Source organism: Candoia aspera, chromosome 4 (assembly GCF_035149785.1).
Source record: "Candoia aspera isolate rCanAsp1 chromosome 4, rCanAsp1.hap2, whole genome shotgun sequence".
Lineage (NCBI taxonomy): Eukaryota > Metazoa > Chordata > Lepidosauria > Squamata > Boidae > Candoia > Candoia aspera.
In genome coordinates, this window is record NC_086156.1 from 71,325,225 (window position 1) to 71,351,971 (window position 26,747).

General features: G+C 40.1%; 1 protein-coding gene across 1 annotated transcript; it reads left to right on the forward strand.

The window, feature by feature from the left end:
- The first annotated feature begins 3,190 nt into the window (after positions 1-3,190).
- RAMP2 (receptor activity modifying protein 2) lies at positions 3,191-12,344 on the forward strand. The gene is made up of 4 exons (XM_063300443.1): positions 3,191-3,607; positions 5,564-5,662; positions 7,327-7,429; positions 9,929-12,344. The coding sequence occupies exons 1-4, from the start codon at positions 3,532-3,534 to the stop codon at positions 10,182-10,184; spliced, it is 534 nt and encodes a 177-aa protein (XP_063156513.1). The 5' UTR covers positions 3,191-3,531; the 3' UTR covers positions 10,185-12,344.
- Positions 12,345-26,747: the final 14,403 nt, after the last annotated feature.

A 26,747-nucleotide genomic window follows, 5' to 3' on the forward strand; every position in this document is an offset into this window, starting at 1 on the left:
CAGAGCTTTAGCAGATGAAGATGGGCTGATATCATGCTGGGTGGTTTTGGGTCATGCATGGAAGGGAAAGGGCTGGTAGCAGACAGAAAACAACCTTGGACAATGCTATTTGCCTGGTTTCAAGAGGCAGCATTCTATTTTGCTTGGTTCTCTCTTGGATTTGGTCCAAAACCTGCACGATGTGACACAGCCTCATCCTAAGTTACTCCTTTTACATTGAGAGAGGCCCAAGCTGGGAAAACAGCATCAAGCTGGGCTGGAGCTAACAGCAAGTACGCTACAGTCTAAAGAACTGCATCTAACCCTGTGAGTCGAGCACTGGAGTTTTGTCTCTGCAGTAGGTCTGCTGAGTAGTTTGTGGCTTCTGTTCTGTTAAATGATTGTATTTGGATAGTTTAGAGGCAACTGCAATTAAGGCTTCACAGTAAAGTACCCTAGTTTAGGTCTGTGAAGTATGGTACTCTTGATGGTAATGTGCTGGTTAAACACTAAATTAGAGGCTAGTCACACTGAAGCAAGGAGCAACATTTGAAACAAGTACTCTGAACTCTGCCCTCTGAAACAAAATGACTGAAAACATTTACCAGTAAAAGGTAAATCTCCAACGGCAGCTGGTAATATCCAGCTGCCATTGGATATTTATTTATTTAATTTTTATCACTGCCCGTCTCACCCCAAACAAGGGACTTTGGGTGGTTATTTTAACTTTCTTTTCCCTGGGACCTCTTTTTAGGGAAAGCATTCAATCCTGTTTGTATCCTGCAGATACTCAATTTCCTTGGATTTTTGGGACATGCAATAGAGGGGATCTCTGTGGCTTCTGCTACATGGGAATGCGCTTGGCTATAGCCAAGAAAGCATTCGTTTAAATCCCAAAGAAGCTGCTATGGGACCTATTCATAACAAGCATCAATAATATGAAAACTGCTTTAGAAAAGTAATAACAACAACAACTATGTCTCCTCATTGCTTTTGACGAGTGAGGAAGTCAAAGGTGAAAGTAAATGATGCTTGGAATGACAGCATGGCATTAAAAGTGGCAATGAGAATAATCTGTCCGTTGGTATCAGAGTCTCGGCTAGATACACACTTCGGAGAACCTGGCAGTGGTTTTTCTCCTGCAGATACACAACATGAATTGGTAACAGAGCATGATGATTGGTGGCTGGTTGACAATAATAAGAGCCTTCTAAAGAAAGGCTCATGATGATGGCAAATCGCCCTCTAAGCAGGGGATATATCTGGGTTACAGATTTCATGGTTAAGCCAGACCTAAAGGAGTTAGGTAAACTATTTCATCAGGCAACTGGGCCTAACTCTTGAAACAGCTATAACATGACTTGGGTTAATCCTGATATTCACTTAAGGGTGGAGGAACGCCCAGATGGGTGGAGATGTTGTTCAAACTATTGGAGCGTTATCTTGACAGACAGCCTTTTTGTATCAAAATGGGAAGGTCATGTGTTTTGCTGGAGTGGACTAAGCAGCAGCTCGGCTAAAGGTATAGTAATCCAGGATTTGGGGTGAAAAATCCATTGAAAAAGTCAGAGAAGAACTGAAAAACTGTCATCGGTTCTTGAGCAAACTATCAACATATGAAGATTGTACATTCTCCCAATATGGAAGAAAGATTTGGAAATTATAGGAGTTGAAGCCCAGCATATTTGGAAAAAAACATGATGAAATAGGTGTTTTCTGTATATCCAATGTTAATTCAAATAGAAATTAATAGCCATTGTTTCTGTATGTAATGTTTTATAGTGCAAGTGAATAAAGCTTTGAATGTGCATATCAAAGTGTTCTTGAATCAAGGTCTGCTTGGCTATCTCTGGAAGTATGGTTTAAAAACTCCACGTGCTTTTACATTAGGGAGCAACAGAGCACATGGCTTGTATATACAAACTCCTATGTTGAATTCCAAATATCTATTTAAGGGAGCTTTGCCAGAAAGTATAAGGAAACTCCTCTGTCATGAAAATTCTGGAGAACTGTCCTATTTGGCACAGATTTTGCCAGTCTGTAGAAACCCAGTAGAGTGACCTGTGAACAGGCTGGTTCATATGTTAAAGTTGCCACAGGGAAAAATACTGCTGGGATGGTATAAGCCAAGATATATTACTTTGGTTAGGAAACAGAGAACTAAGATTTCCATGATTTACACCTGCTTTTGCTCAACACTGCCAACACAACGTTTGTTAATTTCATTATGGGCAGTTTTCTGTTTAAACCATGGGAAATGGCATAAGCATTACAGGAGTAAAATGTAATCGACTGATGCTGTCCTCATGGTAAACTTTGTTACTTGGAAATAAGGACCATTTTGTTGTAGAAAAGGAAAAAAGAATGCTTTTTGAAAAATTAAACTAATAAAACACAGCCTGCTAAACATGTTCATTCCCAGCCATCTCTAGCCCTTAACTTTTAAATATTTTTAAATATTTGAAAAATATTTTTAAAAATAAGTGGAAAGAGAATGATGCTGCCATGAGCTGTGCCAGTCTGAAGGCCCTGGCAGGTCTATGCTGGAGACGATATTCTGGTTGGGCCTCTTTGCCAGCCCTCCCCCCACACCCCACCCCACCCCACCCCACCCCACACCCTCTATATTCTCTGCCTGTGGGGCCCTGGACCTGGCTTCACAGTCCTGACCTAAGTTTCTGACATCCATGTGCCGATGGCAAGGCCTGTTTTGCAAACAACCAGCCCACAAACTGAGGACGCTGGCAAAGCTGATCAAGATAGCAAAATATTTTGCTGTTCTGAAATTGCTCAGTAAGTCATTATACTAGTGAGCATTTCATTGCACTGTTATGTGCTTATCCAAGAATATCCAAACGGCTACTGTGTAGCATCTTTCTCCCTCCTTTCACAAGTTGTGTGGTTATGTGTTAGATGTGTATAGCGTTCTTCTCCTCCCTCACTCCCCACTCCTGGCCCAGGACCCAGTCCTTGTTCTTGCTCTTAATGTTTAAGTTTGAAGCACATTTTTGCAGCTTTTCTTTGTGGCATCTTTTAATTCTGGCTAACGCATAAGGCAGCTGAGCGGTGCAGATGTTAATGCTGCCTTAGGGCTGTCTGTCCTGTGTCTGGTTTTGCACAGGGAGAGGGGCAGCGTCTGCTTCCAACAGCTTGGCGTTCCCTGCTCTTCCCTCTGTCCCAACTGCCCATTTGGAGCTTTCTCTTGGATTTCACAACTGAGCCGCCTGAGTGAATAAGAAATTGCCAAGTTGAGGCACCCCGGGCCTTGTAAAGCTGTGGTGCTGAGAACGGCACTCTGTTGCTGGCAGGCAGGGTGACCTGAGATGGCCGTCCGAGGTTACAGAGGTTCTGGTGACTCTGAATGGGTGTGGGAGCCAGGAAGGAGATGTGAGCCTCACTGAAGCAAAACCCCTGGGAGCAGGGCTTGCTCCTGAATCTCATTTTTCACATGTCTCCTGCACTCTCACTACTAGCCCCGTAAGAGGAAAGGAGGTGCTTCCTGTTATTCTGATTCAAATCTCAAGCTGGTCACAGGAGGGAAGCAGACTGCCTATGCTTCAGAGTGGCAGGCTGTACAAGATGGATGGCCACGCTCTGCTCTTGAGGCTACTTTTGCTGGTTTCCACAGGTAAGTGGTTCTCCAGGGTGGGTAAGGTGTGGCACAGGATGCTTGGGCAGCGTCTCACCGGGGCGGCTCGTAGTGGCTTTGGTTCTCTGCGCTGGCAAGGACAGTGAGGGTCCCCAATGAGACAGTTTGTCTTGGACAGGTTGAGGGGTGACATTTTAGGGAATGCAGCCTGGACAGTTGGGCTTCTGATTCTGAGGCCCAGGTCTTTCTGTGACCCTGCTTCTTACCTGAACGGGCTCCTTATACTAGGTCTGGCCCTGCCTTCATGTGCCCCACCCGATTTGTTTATTTATTCCTCCATTATTTTCCCTGATCCTACATTACCTGTAATTTTTTTTTCTGTCTCAAAGTACCAATGAGGGTGTTTTAGAGAGATAGCATCCTAAGGATGGAGATTCCCTCTTGTCCTTCCCTCCAGTTTTGCTTATGCTTTTCTATCCATCCACAGGAAGAATGACTCCCCTTGGATACAGACCAGGTTGCTCTGTATCTAAGCTGTATTAAGCCTTTGGCAGAATTTGCCAAGCCACTTGCATTCTGATCCTGGCTGAAGTGGGGATGAGTCAAACTGTCTGATGAAATACTTGTGGCCCTTCCCTTCCCTTCCCTTCCCTTCCCTTCTCTTCCCTTCCCTTCAGGCTTGCAATGATTTCAGAAAAGAAATGAAGGGAAGTGGAAGCTTGCTTTAGTGTAGACTCCACGCTTTAAATGTATGGAAGCATTTCTTTTTAGTTTCCTGCTGAGAAGTAGTTTGGCATTGCACAGGCAATGCACTTTCCTGCCATCACGGAATAAAGACCCTTTATTGCTGGCCAGGTCCATTTACTGATTCTCCCAATCCTTCTTGGAGATCAACCCATGGGATCCAAACTACAGTTTATCAAAAGTAGAGATCAGGTACATTTTGCTTGTAGAACAAATATGTTCAGAATGGCACAAACGAATAATCTAAATGATATACTTCGAGGAGAATGGCTTTGCTCCCAAACAAACGAGAAATTATCTTCACAGCCTCAAATCTGACAATTGCTCTGCCCTACTGTGAGTAGAATGCACTCACTGAGAAAGAGCAAATAAATGCAGTTTTGTAGATGAATGTGCCACACAACATCCTGCAACTCTTTATAGCAATTCCTCAAGCCCGAGAGGAAGAATATATGTCCCAGTGGGCAAATCAGTGCGTTAAGTAATATAGAACAAAGTAGGCTGTTATGGTCCACTGACAAAGTTCCCAAACACAAAGTCAGGTATTTCTTTATTAGAACCAATGAATATGTCCAAAGTCATGGGTTAAGCTTTTGAAATGTATATTAAGGACAATATTATCAGAGGCTTAAAAAGGAGTGAAGGAGGCATATATTGTATGGAATGCAGATTACACCTTATTCTTTTGGGGAAAAAACACATAATTTTTGTAAATCTACTTGGTATAGTATAATTTATTGAAATCTGTACCTACCCCTCTATTTTACCTTACAATTCTAACAATGTATGCTTGAAAACATCAATATTAACTGTGCCTTTTTACCCACTTCTGTTTCCCCTCTTTTTGTGGTATCACCCTGGTTGATTAAGAGAGATTTTGGAAAATTGGATATAATTCTGTTTATGTTAGACTATTTGTAATGAAGAGATTGACTGAGGATCTGGAGTTAAAATCATATAAAGACATCCAACAGCACAAGGCAAATTGAGGAAGTGGATATCTGAAGAGGGGAAAGAGGATGCTTAACGCTTTCTCTAGGGGTGAGGATTCTGTTCCTCATTACCATCCATAGCCCAAGATTCCAGACTTGTTTGTGAGTTTATGCTTATCCTGTCTTGAACTCAAATAGGATTTCCTGCTCCTCATAATGGTTCTAGAGAGTCTGGACTGCTCCTTAACTCTAAACTTCTCATAGATAGAATCTTTTCTGAGGTTATTTTTATATTCTCTCAATTTTCTCTTAACTGTAGTGGCTATTACACTTCATGCTTATTCTGGAACAACAGTATCTCCCCGAAGTGCTGTCTACTCTTTCGAAAATCTAAACCTTACACTTCTGGAATATAAAGGTAAGCTAGAGATGAAGTGCGGTGAGCTGATATTGAGAACATGGGTAGAGGTTTTCTTATAGTGCTAGAATCCAGGCTTATCCTATGACATGGAAGAATATTCAGGACAAATTGAAGTATTATTTTAGATAGCTTGGCATCCTTATGATAAAACAAAAAATATCATTTTCAGTGAAACCATGTTCCCACACATGGTTTAACCATGTAGCTTAGTTGTGTAGATTTGTTTCCTTCTTCTTTCATGTCCAGAAGCTGATAGGACAGTGCATTGAATCTTACTTAGTGCTGGGAATATCTTCTATCATACCGGAAGGTAAGCATATCCATTTAGAAGGCATATAACAGACTGTATGGCCTATGTAGTTCTAGCCCCTAATAGAGGGATTGAGCAGGATGGCTCAAGAGGGACGGTCTGGTCCTGCCAGAGTTGTTCCTCGACATCTACCACCTGTGATGGTCATCACATTCTGCCTAATAGTAGGGTGGTATTTACATAATACACTGGGAACTGTAAAATTTGCAAATGTCTTCACCTATCATTGTTCCTTTTGTAAGTAGTTTTAATTATTTGAGACAACTTGCCCTTCGGCATTGGACATGCAAGTTTCTTTCTAAGAACGCACAAGAACTTGAAGCTGATGGAGCTTCCCTATGATTCAGAATAATATTCCTTTGAATCTTGAGGTTATAATTTTATGCTTGAAATATTTTGTATTACTATGAGATAAACAGATACTCTCAAAATGTGAAGGAATGAGAAAATATTGAAGTGGGTCATTCCCAGAGACATCTGCAGGAGGGGCAATTGACAAAAGCAGAATCATGCTAAGGCAATGCCAGCTCCACCTCTTGTGTATATGTGGCCTGATGTCAAACACACATGTACAAAGGAGCCAGAGCTTGTGTCACAATAGTGCAATGCTGAGGTTGGGTGTGTTGTTCTCAGAAGAGATTACTTGGAGACTGGCAAGGAAATAGAGGAGGAAATCTAGCACTAGATTTCTTCTAATGTCAGTTTCCCCCCAACATGTTGTTCCTATGATCCCTTGAAAGCCAGCTGCCAAACCATAGAATTATTTCAAGAATTCTTTAAAAATGTATGAAAGGGATTCTATCATCATTCTTTTCCTTCTCTACCACAAACCCAGCCATATTCAGTCTGAAATAACTGTCCCTGCTGTAGTCAAGTTGCAACTCCAGTCCTCTCCTTGCAGTGTTGCTAACATATTGTGACATTTTGGAGAAGTTCTGAACTTTTTACATGTTTATTGTCTAAGATCACTTTGAGGCTTGAGTAAAAAATGAAAAGATACATTGAAAAGTAAAAAAAAAAAGATGTGCACAGTTATTTTGCTTGCAACTACTTTGTAGAAATGTGCTGTCTGATGACATAAAATAATAAATGGCTATCAGTGTTTGTAAAGACAAGTCTGAGACGGGGGTAGGTAATCCTTCCTGCCTGAGTCAGACCAGAAGAGGAAGCTGGTAATAGTTTGTTAGGCTTCACAGGGAATAGATCTGAAGTTCTACTGTACATCTTCCTCCTTTCCGCAAAGACTCCCAGCATCAGATGTCCCAAGTAGATTTTTTCTGTTTTTCTCTGGTACTGGACCATACGCACCTGAGGGTAATTTCTCCATATGTTTTATTTCTGTTCACTCTAGATCTTATATACCAGTTCCATACCAAACAGTGCTGGGATTTGTTCGCTGAGCGGATGGCCAATATCAGCAAAATACATTGGTGTGAGTGGAAGAGTATTCACAGGTATTGCAGAGTTTCACTTTTTACTGACCATGGGGAAGGGTAGGCTTGAGGAGATCTATAAGGAGGAGAACGTTGTATGATGTTACTGTAATAAAGTATCACATTATCTGTATCAGAAGAACATGAACATACTTTCTTAGACAATACTGTGCAGGCAGTCCTTGTTTAGTGACTGCCTTGTTTAGCGGCCATTTGTAGTTACAATGGTGATAAAAAAGTAACTTTATGACCAATCCTCGTGTTTATGATCTCCACAAGTCTGTAAAACAAAGGAAAGTTGAAGTAAAATCATAAGCACAGTTGCGGTTTCATTTGGTGACTGCTTTGCTTAAGGACCAAGTTGCTGGTCCCAGTTATGGTCGCTAAATGAGGACTACCTCATTTAGGTACATTTACTTATTTTAGGTACATTTACTTATAATGGGACGCGGTGGCGCTGCGGGTTAAACCGCTGAGCTGTCGATCGGAAGGTCGGCGGTTCGAAACCGCGCGGCGGGGTGAGCTCCCGTTGCTCATCCCAGCTCCTGCTCACCTAGCAGTTCGAAAACATGCAAATGTGAGTAGATCAATAGGTACCGCTTCGGCGGGAAGGTAACGGCGTTCCGTGAGTCATGCTGGCCACATGACCTGGAAGTGTCCTATGGACAACGCCGGCTCTAAAGGCTTAGAAACGGAGATGAGCACCGCCCCCTAGAGTCGGACACGACTGGACTTTACGTCAAGGGAAACCTTTACCTTTACCTACTTATTTCATATGTTTATATACTGCTTTTGTAAGGTTGTTTCTAGAATTCATTGGTGGCATTCAGACTAAATTAATCATAACTCTAACTGAAATTAGTGAGATTTAGGTAATTAGTGAGATTAGGTAACCATGCAGTTTAATGCAAATTACATTTAGATTTTGTCTTACCCTGCCCACTTTTTTGTCCTGGCCTCACAGATGTTTTGTGGTCCTCTGTGTGCCACCCAAAATGTGTGGTAAGAAGGAATCTTTCTGAGGATGAGCCATGCCTATACAAGCCTGGCTGCATTTTTTGGTACAAGCTTAGTCTTCTTCTCATCTTTTGCAGGAGAAAGGGTGAAATATTGGCTTCTAAAATAAGCTTAATGGAAGTTGTAGTATCTACCATAGAGCAGTCTACTATATCTGGCTTATGGGGCTGAAGTTTGCCGCAATATAAAACTACCTTCTTCCTTGGGTGTGCTGTCCACTGCAGTCTGGGGCCTTTCTGATTCATTATTCAAGGCCAAAAGAACCAACCATGTTCTTCATTATTCTGAAAATTGTAATCCTAAGAAGGAACAGGGTTCTACGATATGGAGCAAGTAGCAACTGTAGGTCAGATGACATCACGTTAAAGAAAATAATAACAATTTTTTCTAGGAAGTAGAAAAGTGGACACAATTTGAGGGACAAAAAAACTGAAATTCTGAATTTGATATCTAAATCTGAATATTTAGAAATCTTACTTAAAAACTCATGAAAAAAAACGTCCTGACTCATATTAAAAATATGATCAAGGTCCCTTCCATCAAACAATGTCATCTTGTTGGAGCCTGGAATCATGCCTTCTCTGTGGCAGCAGCTGCCCCTTGGAACAGCACCCCTCAGGAGATCTGGATGGCTTCAACCCTGTTAGCCTTTTGTAAGGCCTTGAAGACCTGGCTGTTTCCCCAGGCATTTGGGCCGGATGGTTAGGTGAGCTCTGCTGGCTAATGCTGGTTGATTAGAGGAAAGAGGGAATAGCTTTGAAGGACAGGAGCAAGAGCTGCTACCAAGGCAATGGTCAGATAAAAGGACCATGAGCTGGGTCAAGAAAGTAACTTGAGAAATCGTCTCAGATGAGCCGCTCCATAGTTCATGCGTAGAAAGAGGGAGGGAGGGGGGAAGCACATTCAGACTTGCAAGGTTCTGTTACTGTAGCTGTTACAATAAAAGTCGTACTAATGTTTTTTAATGGGTTTTGGTGTGTTTGTAGCCTTGGGCATCATTATGATTAAACATCGTTGTTTTTAACCTTGATATGTCTCCCAGAGTCACTTTTGTGAGATGGGAGGCTATAGAAATCGTATAAATAAATAAATAAATAAATTTGAAACATGCCCAAAGTACTCTACACCAGGGATCCAGACCCTTTTTGGTCATGATATTTTGACCACATTATATGGGAAAAACATGAGAAAGAAGTTATAATAATATCAAAAATCCCAATGCATTTTGAGGAAATATATTTCTTCTCATACTATTCCTCCCTTATTTTCCATCTATTCGGTTGGTGTGTTTTCTTGTTTGTTACATTAGGTGAGTGAACATGTAGAGACATGGGGGCTGCATGCCTGTACATGTTCATTCACATACATGCAAAAATTTCTCTTATTCTCTAACTTTGGAGAGTCGGACCAAATGGACCAACTTTTTCTGGGTATCTTGTTTACACTAATAATTCTGCTCCTGCCTTTCTCTTCTGTTTCCTTGACTCTTGGTCATCTTCATAGGCCATACAGTCATCTGAGAAAATGCCTGGAAGGTGGAGCTGATAAGCTGCGGCTTGACTACCCCAATGCCTTGGCTGAGAAATACATCATCTTCAGCCACCTCAACTACTTCCTCAACTGCACCCAGCAGTTTCGACCACTCCTGGACCCTCCTGAAAATGTTTTGCTGCCTCTCATCATAACCCCCATCTGCCTTATTCCTTTCTTGGTTGCTCTTGTTGTACTAAAGAGCAAAGATGGTGAGATGCGGTCATGAGTCCTGACTTTTATGAGGTGATGTGGTAGTGTAATTACAGCACTCAACTCTTGGGTGTCATGAAATTCATCCTACCCAGTCTAAGAACACTCTGTGGCATGAGCGATTGCACTGGAGACTATTGATTGAAGTATGAGGGCACTTCGTACTAAAAGAAGTAGGATAGAAAGAACAAAACCAAACCTCCATCACCAAGGCAAATGCTGATGTATGTATGCCACAGTTGTAACCTAGTTTGACATTACTGCCTATCTTATTCTGAATGAATTATGGGAATTGCAGACACAGTTGTGCTGCTGAAAATTCTTAGTGAGAACTCACTAGATTCTTTACAGAATTGCTTTTCAGGGTTCTGTATGGAGAACCCCAGACAGTGAAAGATTATAGGGTGGGTATAAATAGGCGAAATGTACTGTATGTGAATGCTTTTTCTATTAGCAACAAAATGGTAAGTGCACGTGAGCCCTTCTTTCTGCAGGTTGATACCTTTGTCTTTCCAAACTCTCACGCAATGCTTACATATGTCAGATAGTAATGCCCCATAAAGCTGTGTTTCCATGTAGGCAATGTGTTAGGATAATGTTCCTTGTCTTCTTCCTTATTAAGATTGCCTCTTTGGGCAAGCCCTGACTATCCCAAATTTGAATTTCCTTTTGTAAGTAATCTGGACTAACTGGAGACAAAATGGCTTCTGCCCTCGCTGTTCAACTACAAGTTTCACTTAATCTGCTCACTTTGACCCCCGAAAACTGTTAGGCTCAAGATGCAGTAGGTGCAGATGTCCAAGATATGATGTATAAAAGAGCTGCACATCAGTAAGATGGAGTAGAGAAAATACAGAAAAGATCTGCTAAATGGATCAAGAAGATGAACTGAAAGTGGGTTGAAGTTTAGAGGATGAATTATTAAGGAGATTCATGACAGAAGTTAATTAAACAGTGAATAATTAGCAGAAAAGACAACCCAGGATACTTTTACATAGCCACAGAGTGCATTTTGGCTATTGTATGACACTCTTATAAACTATTCTTTAAAATGCAATGCAATTACATTTTTCTATTTAGTAGCATACTACTATTGAGGCATTCCAGAGCTATTGGCTCTTTCACTATTAGCTTCCTCCTTGTACCATCTTCCTGTTTTTTCTCCAACATTTTAGTAGCAATGTTGACTAAAAAAACCCTCAATGAAATAATCGTATTGCTTGATCAGAGCACTCTGACAAGACCACAAACGCTAGAAGCTATATACTTTTTCAGAACGCAACTTCCCTTCCATTATGTGTAGTTGGAGAGGAACATATTTCGATCACTTCAAAAACTAAGTTCTACATTTCTTTGGATTGAAGGTGTAAGGAGCACTGAGGCTTCTGCAGTTCTTCAGTGCCTCCTAGCTTGCACCCTGATAACCCATTTAAGGCCTCAGATAAACTGGGCAGTTTTATCATTCACTCATTCGTTTGTTCATTTGTTCATTCATCATAATTGTTTTCTTTGAAGGGAACATTTGGTTACTGTATTCTTTTTCTGCAGTTTTTCCTTTCAGTGTTCACAATATCATGTATGATAAAGAAAGGAAAAATGAAAGGAAATCAGTAACTAAAATAGGCCTCAACATCAGAAAATGTTTGCTTGCCATGATAAAGATGCCCCTTTTCAGTAAAGTCTTTGTGGTACTGAACAAGTAACCGTAAAGACAGAAACAACCAAGAAAAATCTACTAATTAATTCTGAAGTTAATAAATCTATGGGACGTACTTGAGCATCAACCAGGTTAGAAATCCATGGCCCGTATTCACCACCGAGTAACATTTTTGCAACTCAAGAGGCCCCATAACTGCAACTGGCAGACAAATAACTGATTTTCAGTGGTGTGATTTTGCATGTAGTCAGGAGTTACCAGTGATATAAGCATCCTTTCCATGTAATTCCTTTTGTAGGGAATAATTCCCAGTTTCTGCGCTTTAAATGGGCAATAAAAATTATAGTGTTCTGTTGAAGTCTCTATTCTGAACGTTTTCTCATTTTCATTTTATTGTTACAATGTAGTTTTAGTCTGGTTTTGTTATTCTCTTTCATTTTGTATATCACCTCAGGCACCTGAGGGACAGTGCAGTGATTTATTAATATGTCAGACAAAATAAATATAGAACATACTAAATAGAGCTTCTGTTTTAATTATATTTCCACTAATGTTATCATTAAATGGAAAAGCAAAATCTTCAGGCCTGTTAAAGGACTTCAGGATGAAAGTTGCCATAGGCTGGATTCACAGAAGCCCCTAAGATATAAATCTTGATTTACAATCTGTAATGGCTAGTGAATACATCACTCTCTGGCAAAAGATAGTGGATTTGGTTTTGGCTTATTTGTTTGTTTGTTTGTTTATATAATTTTTATGGCTGCCCATCCCACAACAATGACTCTGGGCAGTGTACAATGTTTAAAACCCAACAATTAAAACAATAAACCATGACACTCTGGGTAAATGACACCTTTTAATCATAAAAAGCACATCAACAATGGGGCTGGTCTAAACTCTTAGTCCAAATGCCTTGGGTAAAGGCCAATTTGGTTGGGGCCATCCGGATCTCCAGGAGGATGTTGTTCTGCAGGATATTGTTTAATGGAGGGGACACAGGGCATGCCCTCTCTGCTAGATCTGGTGGGTTGAGAAAAACAATGGGAGAAAGGTAGTGTTGCAAATGTGCAGCTCACAGAGCAGCAGTGTTACATGGGTGTAGCATGAGATGCCAAAAACTGCCTGTGCCACTGCATTTGGACAGCTGCAGCCCCATGTGGAGCACATTACAGTAATCCAACCAGGAGATAACTAAGGCATATGTCATGAGCACTCATGGTGAGCAGGAGGGGGGCCCTATCCAGGGGGGAAAACGCATGCGTAGTAGTGAGGAGTTGAGCAGCCATTCAGAGAGAGACAGAACAGACCCGCCTTGACTTTTGGGGTTTATCTGGCTGGGTTTTTCCCATGCTTCTTCAGTTTGTTAGGATTTTCTGTCTAATGTAGCAGTAATAAAACACTAGAGACCTATTCCTCGTCTCAGCGTGGTTCCTGACTGTTAGGACAGCATAAGTCACCATGAGCAAGTCGCAATTGGTGCACGAGCTGAACCTACACAAAGACCCCGGCTGTCACCTGCTCTTCAAGCAGGAGCCATGAGTCTAGGAGGACCTCCAAGCTGCATACTGATTCTGACTGGGAAAGCGCACCCCCAGGCAGAGTTAGAGATGGAAAATCTCTGGAACTGGGAGAGGGGGGCTTAAATCCCACAGCCACTTGGCCTTGCCAGTGCTGAACTAAAGCCCATTCTCCCGTGTCCAGATCCTCACAGACTCCAGGCACTGGGAAAAGACATTGGCAACATTGCTTGATTGGCCCAGGGTGAAGATGTAGAACTGGCCCATGCCAATAGATGACTTTGCCCAGTGGCTTCATGCAGATGTTAAAAAGGAATGGCAAGAGAGCAGAGCCCTGAGGCACCCCACAAAGTAGGTTTAGCATGACATGTGAACTCAATCCCAAGCTATTTATGGGAAAGCAGATAGTTTTATTCTTAAATCTATCTGTTTTCTTACAGATAGTCTGTATATATTATAGTTTTCATAGGACACGTAACCAGAAATACACTGTATGCATAATTATTTTCCTATCTGCGTCTCTAGCTGTGTGCTATTGCTAACACATCTCACATATTGCTGTTTCCAAATGGGAATAGTTATATCCTCACGTAGGTTTCAAGGCCTGACCCCTTACTTCTTTAGTTCAGTTTAGATCCTGCTAGTCAAATTGATGGAGTTTTAAAGGTTAATAAAAGAACTCCAAGCAGCAAACAGCAATCTTGCAGAGTAGAAGCATGAACCAAAAAGGGAACTTGCACATTAAGCTTAATTATGTTCAAAAATAAATTCAGTCTTCACTGTAGTTAGATGAAGAAAAGTAGAGATAGCTTACTTTTATTCAGTAGATCTGGATATAGGTAGGTTCATAGTAGAGAGCACTTAATCATCACTGGTTCTTTGTAGACACTTTCTAAGGGGCGAGAGCTGCATTTCTGCAGCAGCTTCTGCTTGCAGGTCTGTCAGAAGGGTAATGGAGATTGTTAATCCCCAAACCCAAGAAGAAAGAGGAAGTGGAAATCAGGTGACCATGTGACATCCCACAAGCACAACAGAGATGCGTTTGCTAGAGAGACCCCCTTATGCTTATGAGACAATGCTGAGTTGACCCCTGATAATTCCAATACAAATGAGTGTAACATGCACAGTAAATTATTTAGTGATTCCCTATTTCAGGGATATCCATCTATGGCATAGGCTGTAAAGGGCCTCTCATTAGATATCTTGAAACTTGCAATAGTCTGAATGGAACAGAGGAGGAATGTATTGTCTAAAGGTCTAATCAAATGGCTTCTCCTGTGCATATAAGGAGGAGCATATGCCTCCTCCAGAACTAAAGAAAAAGCAATCTAAAACTTGCACTGAGCAGCTGGATGTTCAGCTGAGCAGTTTTGAAAAGTCTGGCTAGAAATGCTCTCCTATTGAGGAACATACAACAGGAGAGCACTCGATCGAAAAGATCAATATATAATATATAAAAACTAAAATACAACCTTACATAGTTTCTCATTTATTTTAAAAAGTTTCAAGGAAGCAAATGCGAATTATTCATAGCAGGAGAATTATGTCACTCATTGCTAGTTACGCTGTAAACCAGTATTTTTCAACACTGGCAACTTTAAGATGTGTGGACTTCAACTCCCAGAATTCCACAGCCAGTTATGCCAAAGTTGAGAAACACTGCTGTAAACATTCTCCTCCTTCCCCCCCTTCTAAGCTGGTTTGATGGGAGGAAGGAAGACCTCTCTCTTCTCCCCTCCCACCTGACTCCCTTTGTTTCTACTGTTTTCCACAGGAAGGGTGAGTCCATCCCTTCTACAGACTCTGATTTGTCAGATCAACAGAGAAGCTGAGGGAAACTATATAGTAAGGGTTAAGTTCTCAGCTATTATGGACAGAGACATTGAGGAGATATGTGAGTTACTCCAAAGTGTCACAATAGAAGAAGGAGCATTAAATACATATGTGGTCAAGGAAATATTACCAGAATAGCCTAGCTAAACATCATATCTCTGTGGCATGTGCCTACCATCCTGGGGGGAAAATGGTTTAATTGGCAATTGAATGTAAACACCTCTATTTTACAGGTTCAATCCAATACATGAACAAAACTTGGTTATCCTTCAAAATCTACATTTCTCTAGAGTTTGCAATGTTGTTCCCAATTAAAAAGCAATGTATATTAAAGAAAAATCTGCCTAAAATGTCTTTATTCATAAAAATAAGCTATGTAATACATTGTAATAGGGGAACTGTTTGCAAAAATGTATTGATGTGGCCAAAAGCTGGCTCACCTAAAGCAACCAAATCACTTTGAAGATACAGCATAATTTTATTTACATGCAATCAGTAATACATTATATACTGGACCCCCAGCAAAGCTTTGACACTTTGCTGAGTGGCCATGAGCAAAAGCAGAACCACAGCTTTTTTACCTTTGGCCCAGTACATTGCAAAGGCAAGACAAAGAAAAAGGCAGACACAGTGGAAATCACAGCAGGACACTGAAATGTTTTAGATAAACCCATCTGTGTGACCTTGTTATTATTATTTACCCCTTCCTACTAGGTCAGCCTGCTAGCCATGCTCTCTCTGAGATATGGTCAGTGAATGGAAACAGTTTGGTTTACTGGGCCACCAGTTCCTGACTGAGTCTTCTCCCTGTTGCCACTCAGGGTCACTTTAGGTTGCTGTGGATGTTTTCATACACTTTAAGCAGTTCATGTGAGAAATTCGATCTTAAGATCTAAGCCCAGTAACTCACAGCACAAGCCACTACGGATATGTGGAGTTCTTTATTAGATCTGTATCTTACTCCGTTAAAGCCACGACTGGGTTCTACTTCCTCCCGCTGCCCTCTTTAAGCTTCCCGCCTTTTCCACGGCCTGCCCCTTCCTCTCAGCGTTCTTGGTGGCCTCCCTTGCTGCTGACAGTTCACTGGATGATAGCTTCCCTCATCTTCTGTTGCGGGTGGGACCGTTGTTGGTTGTTCCCTTCTCACCCATTGTTCCTTCACTGTCTCTCCTCCTTTCCTCATTCTCAGCGATGTGTAAGCGGGGAGCACCCAGTTGCAATTAGCCATTGCTTCTGGGTTTTCCATCCTTACAAGTTCATGTACGTGGGAGGCATCTCAAAGGTTTGGTAGTGAATGCAGCTTACGTGTGTATGGGGCGGGGTACATTTTACCACCACAGTATTCATGAGAGAAATTAGAATTTCATATTTGCCAGATATGCCCATCCTTACATGCAAAACCTGTTACTGATTGTCACTAAGAATCATGATCCCTGTGGAACAGGTATGAAGCCCAAGAAACATACTAAGGTCGCTCCCAGATATGGCTTTTCAATTACCCTGCCTCAGTCACATAGTTCTACGGGGCATTTGCAACCCTCTCATATTTTTCATTGTGTGTGTCTTTGCGTGCGTGCATACGTGTGTGTGCGTGTTTCATACTTTTTCTTAACAGGACATTTGTAAATGAATTAGAGCTATCTGTCTGGAATTTTCCCAGCAAAGAATGGGGGAAAGGGGAGGGATTTCCCAGCAACAAGATTTTTTAACAAGACACATGGATGGAGTAACTCTGATGAGAAACATTTTGATTTCCTGCCACATGAGGAATGGAATGGGGACAACTAGCAGGGGCCTCTTGCAATTCTCCATTTCCTCATATATAAAATGTATGTGATAGCTTTGGTGCCCTCTGGTGCCTGACCAAAACCTTCCTGTAGAGCATGGGTGTCCAACCTTTTGGCTTCCCTGGGCCACATTGTGTGAAGAGGAATTGTCTTGGGCCACACATATAATACAGTTAATGTATATAAGTAATAAAACTTCATTTATTTTTTAATATTTTATAATTTTTTTAAAAAGAGGGCAACATAAAACTAGTGGGATATTAGACCTTGTTTTTGTGACACTAATGCATTAATGTCTGGTTCAATGAAAGTGGTTGCAATTCTCAGTGAGTTCTCAAGGTGCTGGTCAGAAATTTTAATTCTAATTTTACTCTTCGTGTGCTTCATCCTTGAAAATAGTTGCTCACAAAAGTACATGCTGCCAAAAAGCGATGTCATGAATAAGGCGTGATTGTGAAGCGAGGGATATTTTTCTCTTTTATAAGATAGGTCTTATAAAAGTCCAGTAGAGAGACATGGAAGGGACGCGGTGGCGCTGCGGGTTAAACTGCTGAGCTGTCGATCGGAAGGTCGGCGGTTCGAAACCGCGCGGCGGGGTGAGCTCCCGTTGCTCGTCCCAGCTCCTGCTCACCAAGCAGTTCGAAAACATGCAAATGTGAGTAGATGAATTGGTACCGCTTCGGCGGGAAGGTAACGGCGTTCCGTGAGTCATGCTGGCCACATGACCCGGAAGTGTCCTATGGACAACGCCGGCTCCAAGGCTTTGAAACGGAGATGAGCACCGCCCCCTAGAGTCGGACACGACTGGACTTTACGTCAAGGGAAACCTTTACCTTTACCTAGAGAGACATGATCAAATTTTTCTTTGAGTTGAATGTCTGATTGCAACTCTATGCATTCCATTTGAAAATTTGGAGGTAATGTAGTTATGTCAACTGAAAATGGAGTCGAAAATATACCAAAATATTGATGATTTTTCCAGAAATCTTGAAACCTGTTCTCAAATTCCTGTATCAAACTGAAAAGCAAGGCTGCATATTTCTCGCTGTTCACAGGACTATGTTTAACCAACTTATTAAAATATATAAAATTATTTTCCATAACTTGAGCTTGGCATACTTTAAGTTTCATTTCAAATGCTGTTATGGTTTGAAACATTGTAGTGATAAGTTGGTTTTCACCTAGAAGACACATATTTAACTCATTTAAATGAGCGGTCAAATCCACCAAAAATGCTAAATCTGTGAGCCATTTTTCATCTTCAAGTTCTGGCACAAAGTTTCTTTTTGATTCCATAAACAACTTGATTTCATTTCGCAAATCATAAAATCTTTTCAGCATTTCACCCTGGCATAGCCACCGTACTTCAGAAATGTAAAAGTTGTCCCAATAATCAACATCCATACTTTTAAGGAACTCCTGGAATTGGCAATGATTCAGTACCTTGGCCCTTATGAAATTCACTGCTTTGATGACAATTTGCATGACATTATCCATTTTTAAAGCTTTTGTGCATAAATTTTCTTGATGTAGAATGCAGTGATACTTCATCAAATGTGAGTTGCAGGTGGCTCTTGCATCGTCTTCTATCAATTTTGTAAGTCCCTCATTTTTACTGACCATCGCCAGGATGCCATCAGTAGATATACCAGATATGTTGACAGTGGTTAAAGAAAATTGCTTTAATGTCATTTTTACTGCTTTGTACAAATCAAGAGATTTAGTTGTGTCTTTTAATAGCACCAAAGAAGCCATTTCTTCAGTGACATTATATTTGTTATCAATACCGCTAATAAATATGACAAGTTGAGCCATATCTGTAGCATCAGCACTTTCATCCATGGCCAAAGCATAAAATTTGAAATCAGCAGCTTTACTTTTCAAACCTCTTTCAATAGATTTTCCTATTTCTTCAATTTGCCTGGCTATAGTCTGGTGAGACAAACTGATTTTAGAAAAATCACTTTTTTTATCAGGACAAATTATACATTTGTCCTGATAAAAAAAGGACCATATATTGCTTGATAAACTCACCATTGGTAAATGGTTTTGAATTTTTTCTAATCAGATTTGCTACAAATAACTAGCTTTTATAATAGAGTCCTTTTGAGTTGTGACTTTTTAAAAGAAACATTGTTGAGATGACAGACTTTTTTCAGTTCTGTTAATTTATCTTTATGACAAATTCCTTGACGTGCATTGAATTTGGCAGCATGTTTTTCCGTATAATGCTGTTTCAAATTGAAGTTTTTGAAAACTGACACATTTCCCCTACAAATTAAGCCTAGCGCCTTAATATTTGTCTTGACAAAAAAGTACTCATCTGTCCATTTTTCATTGAATACACTTCCTTCATCCACAATTTTTCTTTTTTCTTTTCTTTTTTTGGGTTCTGTTTTCTCTTGAAATGATGTTGAAGTCATACTGGAATAAATTTATTTAGGAATAAATATATATTTTTAGGAAATAACACAACAAGCCCATCGTAAATTGTTAGGTAGGCAAATAAACAAAGCGAAGTTTAATAATCAAATAAGAAAACGTACATGTCTACTTAATAATAATAATAAAAAACATCTGTCATCACAGAACACATGTAGGTAGGTTGAAATATTATATATAACGCCAGATCACCACAAGCTGACGTCTGTAGTGGGCAGTGGTGGCGTTAGCACTGCACTGCCCCCTCCCCTACACAGTGTTCCGTTGTTTCTACCTACGCAGTCTGTGCTCGAGCACCACATGATCAAGACATGAAGAAAATTGCAAAATAATGTTAGAAGTTTACGATTTTGGGGGGCCGCATTACTAGCTGTTCAGGGCCGCGTGCGGCCCATGGGTCTTGTGTTGGACATGCCTGCTGTAGAGTTTCTGTTCAGCTTTTTTGGCATCCCAAAAGAGTGATGATACAAACTTTCTCCAGGCAAGGGGATGCCCTGCCATTTTCACTGCTTGGAGCATGATAAACCTGCTGGACACTTTGGTTTTGTCAAAACCTTGCATTTGGTTTGCCGTCAATTTTGGTGGCCAACCTTAAGGCGTGATGTAAAAGACTATGTTGCTTCCTGTCCTGTTTGTGCCATGTCAAAGCGTAAAGGAGCTAAACCACAGGGGCTTCTACAGCCAGTGGCCAGCCCATCCCGTCCCTGGGATGAGATTTCTATGGATTTTATTGTAGACCTACCTCCCAGTCAGAAGAAAACTGTCATTTGGGTTGTAAAATATTTTTTTCTCCAAACAAGCCCATTTCATTCCATGTGCATCCATCCCGTCGGCCCCGCAATTGGCCCGCCTATTTCTCATCCACATCTACCGTCTCCACGGTAGCCCCTCCCGTTTGGTCAGCGACCGCGGGACACAGTTTACTTCCCAGTTTTGGAAATCATTTTTAAAATTGATTGGCACCAAACAGGTGCTGTCCACGTCGTCCCATCCTGAGACTGACGGATCTACTGAGGTTTTGAACTCCACCCTTGAACAATTCCTTAGAGCATACATAAACTACCATCAAGACAATTGGGTGGACTTGCTGCCTTTTGCTGAAGTGGCTTACAACAATGCTGTCCATCAAAGCACCAGGCAAACCCCTTTTCGTGTGGTTTCTGGTCACGACTTTGTTCCCATCCCTGAGCTGCCACAACCCCCTCCCCAATCCTGATCTGCCTCTGACTGGGCTGTTAAGCTGGCTGATTCCTGGCCGGTGATTCAACAGGCTTTGGCTGATGCCCAGGCTGCTTACAAGTTTCAAGCCGATAAACATCGTTCTTTGCAACACGATTTCAAAATTGGGGATCAAGTATATCTCTCTACCAAATTCATCAAGTCCCCACAGCCCTCTAAAAAACTTGCCCCCAAGTTCATTGGTCCTTTCCCTATTGTTGCTCTTATCAATCCAGTTACTGTTAAGTTGGACCTGCCTCACAATTTGAAACGCTTGCACCCTGTTTTTCATTGCAGCCTGCTCTAGCCTGTCCACCACTCTTCCCGCTGGCATCCCCAACCTCCTCCTCCTGCTCCAATCATGACTGAGGGCCAACAGCACTTTGAAGTCAAAGAGGTCGTTGATTCTTGCAAGCTTCGAGGCACCCTCCAGTACCTGATCCGCTGGAAACACTTTCCTCATCCTGAATGGGAGCCTGCTCACCATGTTAATGCTCCTGATTTAGTTAACCATTTCCACTTGGCTTACCCTTTGAAGCCTGCCGCTTAGTGTTTTCTTTCTTTTGGGGGGGGCAGTATGTCATGTTCATTGTTTCAATGTGTACTGTACATCATAATGTTTCACATGCCATGGCACTGACGCACGTTTCTGTTTGGGAGGGAGCTGCTGTGAAACCTTGTGCCAAGCTCTGTATCTATGTTCATTTCAATGGAATGTGTTTGGGTTATGTACTCGGCTCAAGGACTTTTCCCGCAGACCATCAGAAGCTGTTAGGAGCACCTGGGATTGTGAGCTTGGGAAGATTCTATGGGGGGGGAGGGATCTCATTTGTACCGAGGGTTTTTAGTTTGCATTTGGTGCACTTTTTCCATTCTCAGCTTTCTTTGTGATCCTGCACACTTTTCTTTAATAAATCAGATATCTTTGTGATCCTGCTCATGAATCTGATGATGTTTTAGAATAGGCAATCCTTACAGCTGTGCTCTGATCAGTACCAAGTGGCTGGATTTAACCCATGTAAATTTCCCATAATCCTCTGGAATGAATCTTTTTTCAGGAGTGTTACAAGAACATAAAAGGACAGGTGAACATAAAAGGTTATTGTGAACTGCCCAGAGTCCCCCCTTGTGGGGGAGATGGGCAGTGATAAATTTGATAAATAAATAAATAAAATAAAAATAGCTGCTTGAAAGCTTCATTCATTCTACTGAGCTATTGGCTCCAATGTATAATAAAGCCCCAGATCTCCAAAGTGATGTCTGTGGGTCGAGTGAGATGTGTTTAGCAGTGCTTCCCTTGCTACCTGCAAGTTCTTTCCCCTGATTTAATTATGTTATTTTAATAAAAATGAATAAATGACATGAATGCTGCAAAGCACCCACCCCAGGAATATTTTCAATTTCCATTAATTCATTTCAGCCCCATGTAGACTGCCAAGTCATTTTTCAGATTAAAATGGTGGGTTGCTAGAGTCCAGAGCTTGCTTTGGAAATATGCCCACTTTTTCAGAAAAATGTTTAATTAAGGCAGTAGAGGGCACAGGTATATGTTCTTGTAACATTGGTTCAGAGTTGCCTTGTTAACCACTCTTTAAAGACATGAGAACATTCCTCTCATCCCCAGGCTATAGCTGAGGTCAGCTGCATTGTGTGTGTGTGTGTGTTTTTAATGTGAAATATTTGCTTTCAGATGAAGATCCTAAAACCGTGTAGTAAGTAATGAAATTTTGTTGTCAACTTTTCAAGTTATGCCAGGTCAGGAAACAAACTCCACCAGTTTGACTGGAACTGTACTTTATTGATATATGTCAATATGTCATTCGCTGTTAACCTGCATTTCTTCCAACTAGAAAAGTGTGTAGTATTTTTTAAAGCAACTCGAAATACCAGCATGAATGAAGAGGAGAGAGAAACCACAAATTTTCTGTAGCCGTGGAATGGTTGGAGCACATTCCAGATGGCCTGTGTATAGTGCTGTCTTCCACTCTGTGCGGTGGTACAAAGTATGTAAGCATACATTTGTGGTGTTGTGTCTCTTTAGATGATCTCAAACCTGCCTCATTAACAAGGCTGGTGAGTGGTGCTGATCTAACTGTTTACTATGGGGCAAGCTAAGGTGCCATGATGGTGGATTTCTCAGCCAGCAGGAAAGACATCTACCTCTCATTCTCCCTAATGTGGGGTGGGGCTGGGGCTGGAGAAGGAAGTAAGTTCTGTAGAGGGCCAGAGCAGTGGGTTTAGCCAACTGTCAGAACCTGATCTGGGTGGGGGTCCTGATAAACTAGGAGAAGCTCTTCTTTCCTGCTTTACAGGGAATCCCCTACCTATACCCTCTGTCATCTCACCACTCATAGTTTAAATATTTAGTTTAAATATTAAAATAACTATCTGGATGCACCCCTGTGGTCAACCAGTAGTTACAGAAATTAATGTCTTCTGTTTCCTTTTCTGTCATGCTGCTGTTTCAAGTTGCTTTTAAAAATTAAAGATCAGTGCCAGCATGAAAATTCCAGGCAGTCAATAATCCTTATCTCACTAAACTTAGACCTATTCTTTATACCAGCACTGTAGTCATCACACTGCTATACTGCATTTCGTTCCATGCTACGTGATTTTCGAAGCTTTATCCACAGATAGATATTTCATGTAAGCATTTGCGGAGGTATCAGGAATATTTGTTTAGGGAACTATCAGAGCTCTGTAAGTATCCCTCTGTGGTGATATCACAGAAGGATGAGGGCCAATGTTTTTAATATAGCTTCTGCCACATGGGCAGTGTTGTTCATTACATGGAATATTTTTATATCTACCTTCAAGGATTGTTGAAGTATGTATATATTAAGGCAGACTAGGGTGAATACTCTATGGGACTTTGGAAGGGTAAACTGTTTAAGGTATCAAACAGCTTTCTCTTCCTACACTTGCAGACATCCTGCCTTGGTCTTCCTATCTGGTCATGCCTGTAAATCTCTCTTTCAGGATGTCTCCTGCCAGAACATGTCCCATTCCCAAATGTATCTGGGGAGAAAGCTTGCCCTGCAGGAGGTTCTGCTGTACCCACTATTTCCTTGTAGCCTGAAAGAACCCATATCAGCAGAAAGAAAACAGAAAAGTGACTTCCGACTTTCTCCAATACAGATGTAGATAAGTTTACAAATCTAATCTGTTACAATTAATTAACCTATCTTAACATTATTTCTATTAGAGCAAACCATTTAATCTCTAAAACCCAAAACCAAAACATCATTTTTTCTATTACAAGCAAGTAGTCCAAAAGTGGTTGCCAAGTTGATATAAATACAGAAACAGAATGATTAATTCTGTTAAATGTTAATTTAGCCATTTGAGCCAAGTCAATTAGTTTAACAATTCAGTCTTCAACGGTAGGTATTTGTGGATCTTTCCATCATTGTGCATATAACAATCTTGCAGCTGTGATCATGTATAATAGCAACACTCCATGTAGTTTCTCTAATTCCTTTTCCATCAAAGAAAAAGTTCTGATTTTCTTTATATATTTACTTTAAGAATCTTTTGAATAGTAATACATATTTGATCCCAGAACTTTTTAGCCTTCTCACAAGTCCACCAAAGATGGTAAAGGTTTCCTTCACCCTGTAAACATTTCCAACAGATGTTAGTTACACCATTATACATTTTTGACAACTTATCAGGAGTTAAATACCAACGCTACATCATCTTATAGAAGTTTTCTTTCAAATTATAATTCAGCGTAAATTTCAAATCTTTCGTCCACATACTGTATTCTCCCATTGATCCAACATATTATATCCAAAATTCTTAGCCCATTTAGTCATGCAGTCCTTAACTTGTTCATCTTCCATATTCATCTGTAACAAAATTTTATGCATCTTAGTAATAACATGATCATCATTTATACAAAGGTCCATTTCAAACTAAGTTATTTCATTAACAAATTTATAGTTCATTTTGTCCAATTTAAAATGTTCTACCAGTTGCATACAGGTGAACCAATAACATGTAAATCCATCCAACTCTAACATTTCCCTTGTTTTAATTTTCAGTTCATGCTCCTCAAACTTTAACAAATCTTTATATTTTAACCAACTTATAGCTCCCACATTTTCTCTTCTAACAAATCTTCCTGAGGTGACAACCATAAAGGTACATTTGCAGATAACCTTACCTTGTATTTGTTCCAGATTCTCAGTATGGCATTCCTGATAAAATGATTTTTAAAATCCTTGTTAACTTTAACTTTGTTGTACCATAAATAAGATGCCACCCAAATCTTAATTCATGTCCTTCAAGCTGTAGTAGTTTCTTGTTCTCCAAGGTAATCCATTCCTTCATCCAAAACAAACAACAGGCATCAAAGTACAATTTCAAATTAGGCAGACCCAAACCTCCTCATTCTTTGGCATCTTGTAACAGTTTATATTTAATTCTTGGTTTCTTGCCTTGCCAGATAAATTTGGAAATATCTCTCTGCCATTCTTTAAATGGTAAATCTGTTGACAGAATTGGTAAAGTCTGGAAAAGAAACAGCATCCTAGGCAAAACATTCACCTTAATCACAGACATTCTTCCCAAGAGAGACAATTGCAATTTCCCCCATCACATCAAACCTTTTTTCACATCATTCCAAATTTTAACATAATTATTTTGAAATAACATACTACTTTTAATTGATAAAATTACCCCCAAATATCTGGCCTTTTTTTCAGTCTGAAATCCTGTCTTACCCATCAATAAGTCTTGACTGGACAGGGTCATGTTTTTAGTTAACATTTTAGTTTTTTGCTTATTTCATTTAAGACCCACCAATGACCCAAATTCTTTCAGTTTCTTCATCAGATGTTCTGCAGTTTTCAGGGGATCCTGTAATATCAAAACTAAATCATCAGCAAAAGCTCTTAATTTAAGATCTTCTTGTTTAATTTTTAATCCCTTTATTCATTCGTCACTTCCTCAATATTCTCACAGGAATTTCTTTCAGCACTGTTATATCTACATTTTCAATATTGAGTTTAGTGTCAAAATGAGCTTGAAGAACCAAATCCCTTGTTTTTCTCCTAGCGAACTTAATATCTGCATATCTTGAATTAATCCGAAAGACCTTTTCCATCTGCTCTATTGTTTTATCTTCTTCCCAGTCAATTAAATCTGCCAAGGCCTGTGCAATTTTATCTTTAAGATTTTCCTCTTTCTTCAGGAATCCCCCTTAGTCTTAAGCAAAATTCCTTATCTCTCAATTCTAATAATGCAATTCTGTCCAGATCATTTTCTCTTGCTCTCTCCAATGCATCAACTCTATTGTCCACCTTTTTAATTCCTCCCTCAAATTTCGTTTCCATTTTTTCCAATTTCTGATCAAATCTTTTCTCAAATTCAGCAAATCTTATATCATCTTGTTCTTTCATATTTTGAAAAGACTGGGCAATGGATTGTGTAGTTTTTAGTGTAAATTCTTCAAATAACATTTTCATATAATCCAAATCAGCAGGTCCCCCAGACCCACATCTTACTTGCTTACTAGTGGTCATAATTTCTCCTTTTCTTTTATATTTCTTTTCTTTTATATTTAATATATAATATATAATATATAATAAAATAAAATAAAATAAAATAAAATTATATGGTTTCAGTCTTCCAATATTTAAAAAATATCCCAATCCCAATAGTTTAAACTTTAATATTACAGCTCCATCTACTGACCAAATGTTGTAATTACAGGAGGGAAGAAGTCTACTTAATAAGGAAAATTATCCAATCACAAGCCTTGGGTTGAAACTTGAGCTTCTTAGTATCAATATTTAAAACACAAGCTTTCCAACCTGAATATTTTGAAACAGTATCCAATGACAGCTTAAAAAGCTAGCCACAACAAAACTTTCTCATACAGTCTAAAAATAGTTTCAGTCTCAGCTCCAGCAAAATCTTAAGTAAAAAATCTTTTGTATATATAAAAAAAAGGATAGAAATCAGAGAATAATTTTATCTGATTAGAAAGAAAGTAAAAACTTCTCAGTGCCATCTAGGTCTTTTAGATTCCTTGCTTGACTTATAATCCATAAAATAGGTAAATCTCAATTAAAAATAATTCACAAAAAATTATGATAAATCCTCCAAGAGAAATAGTA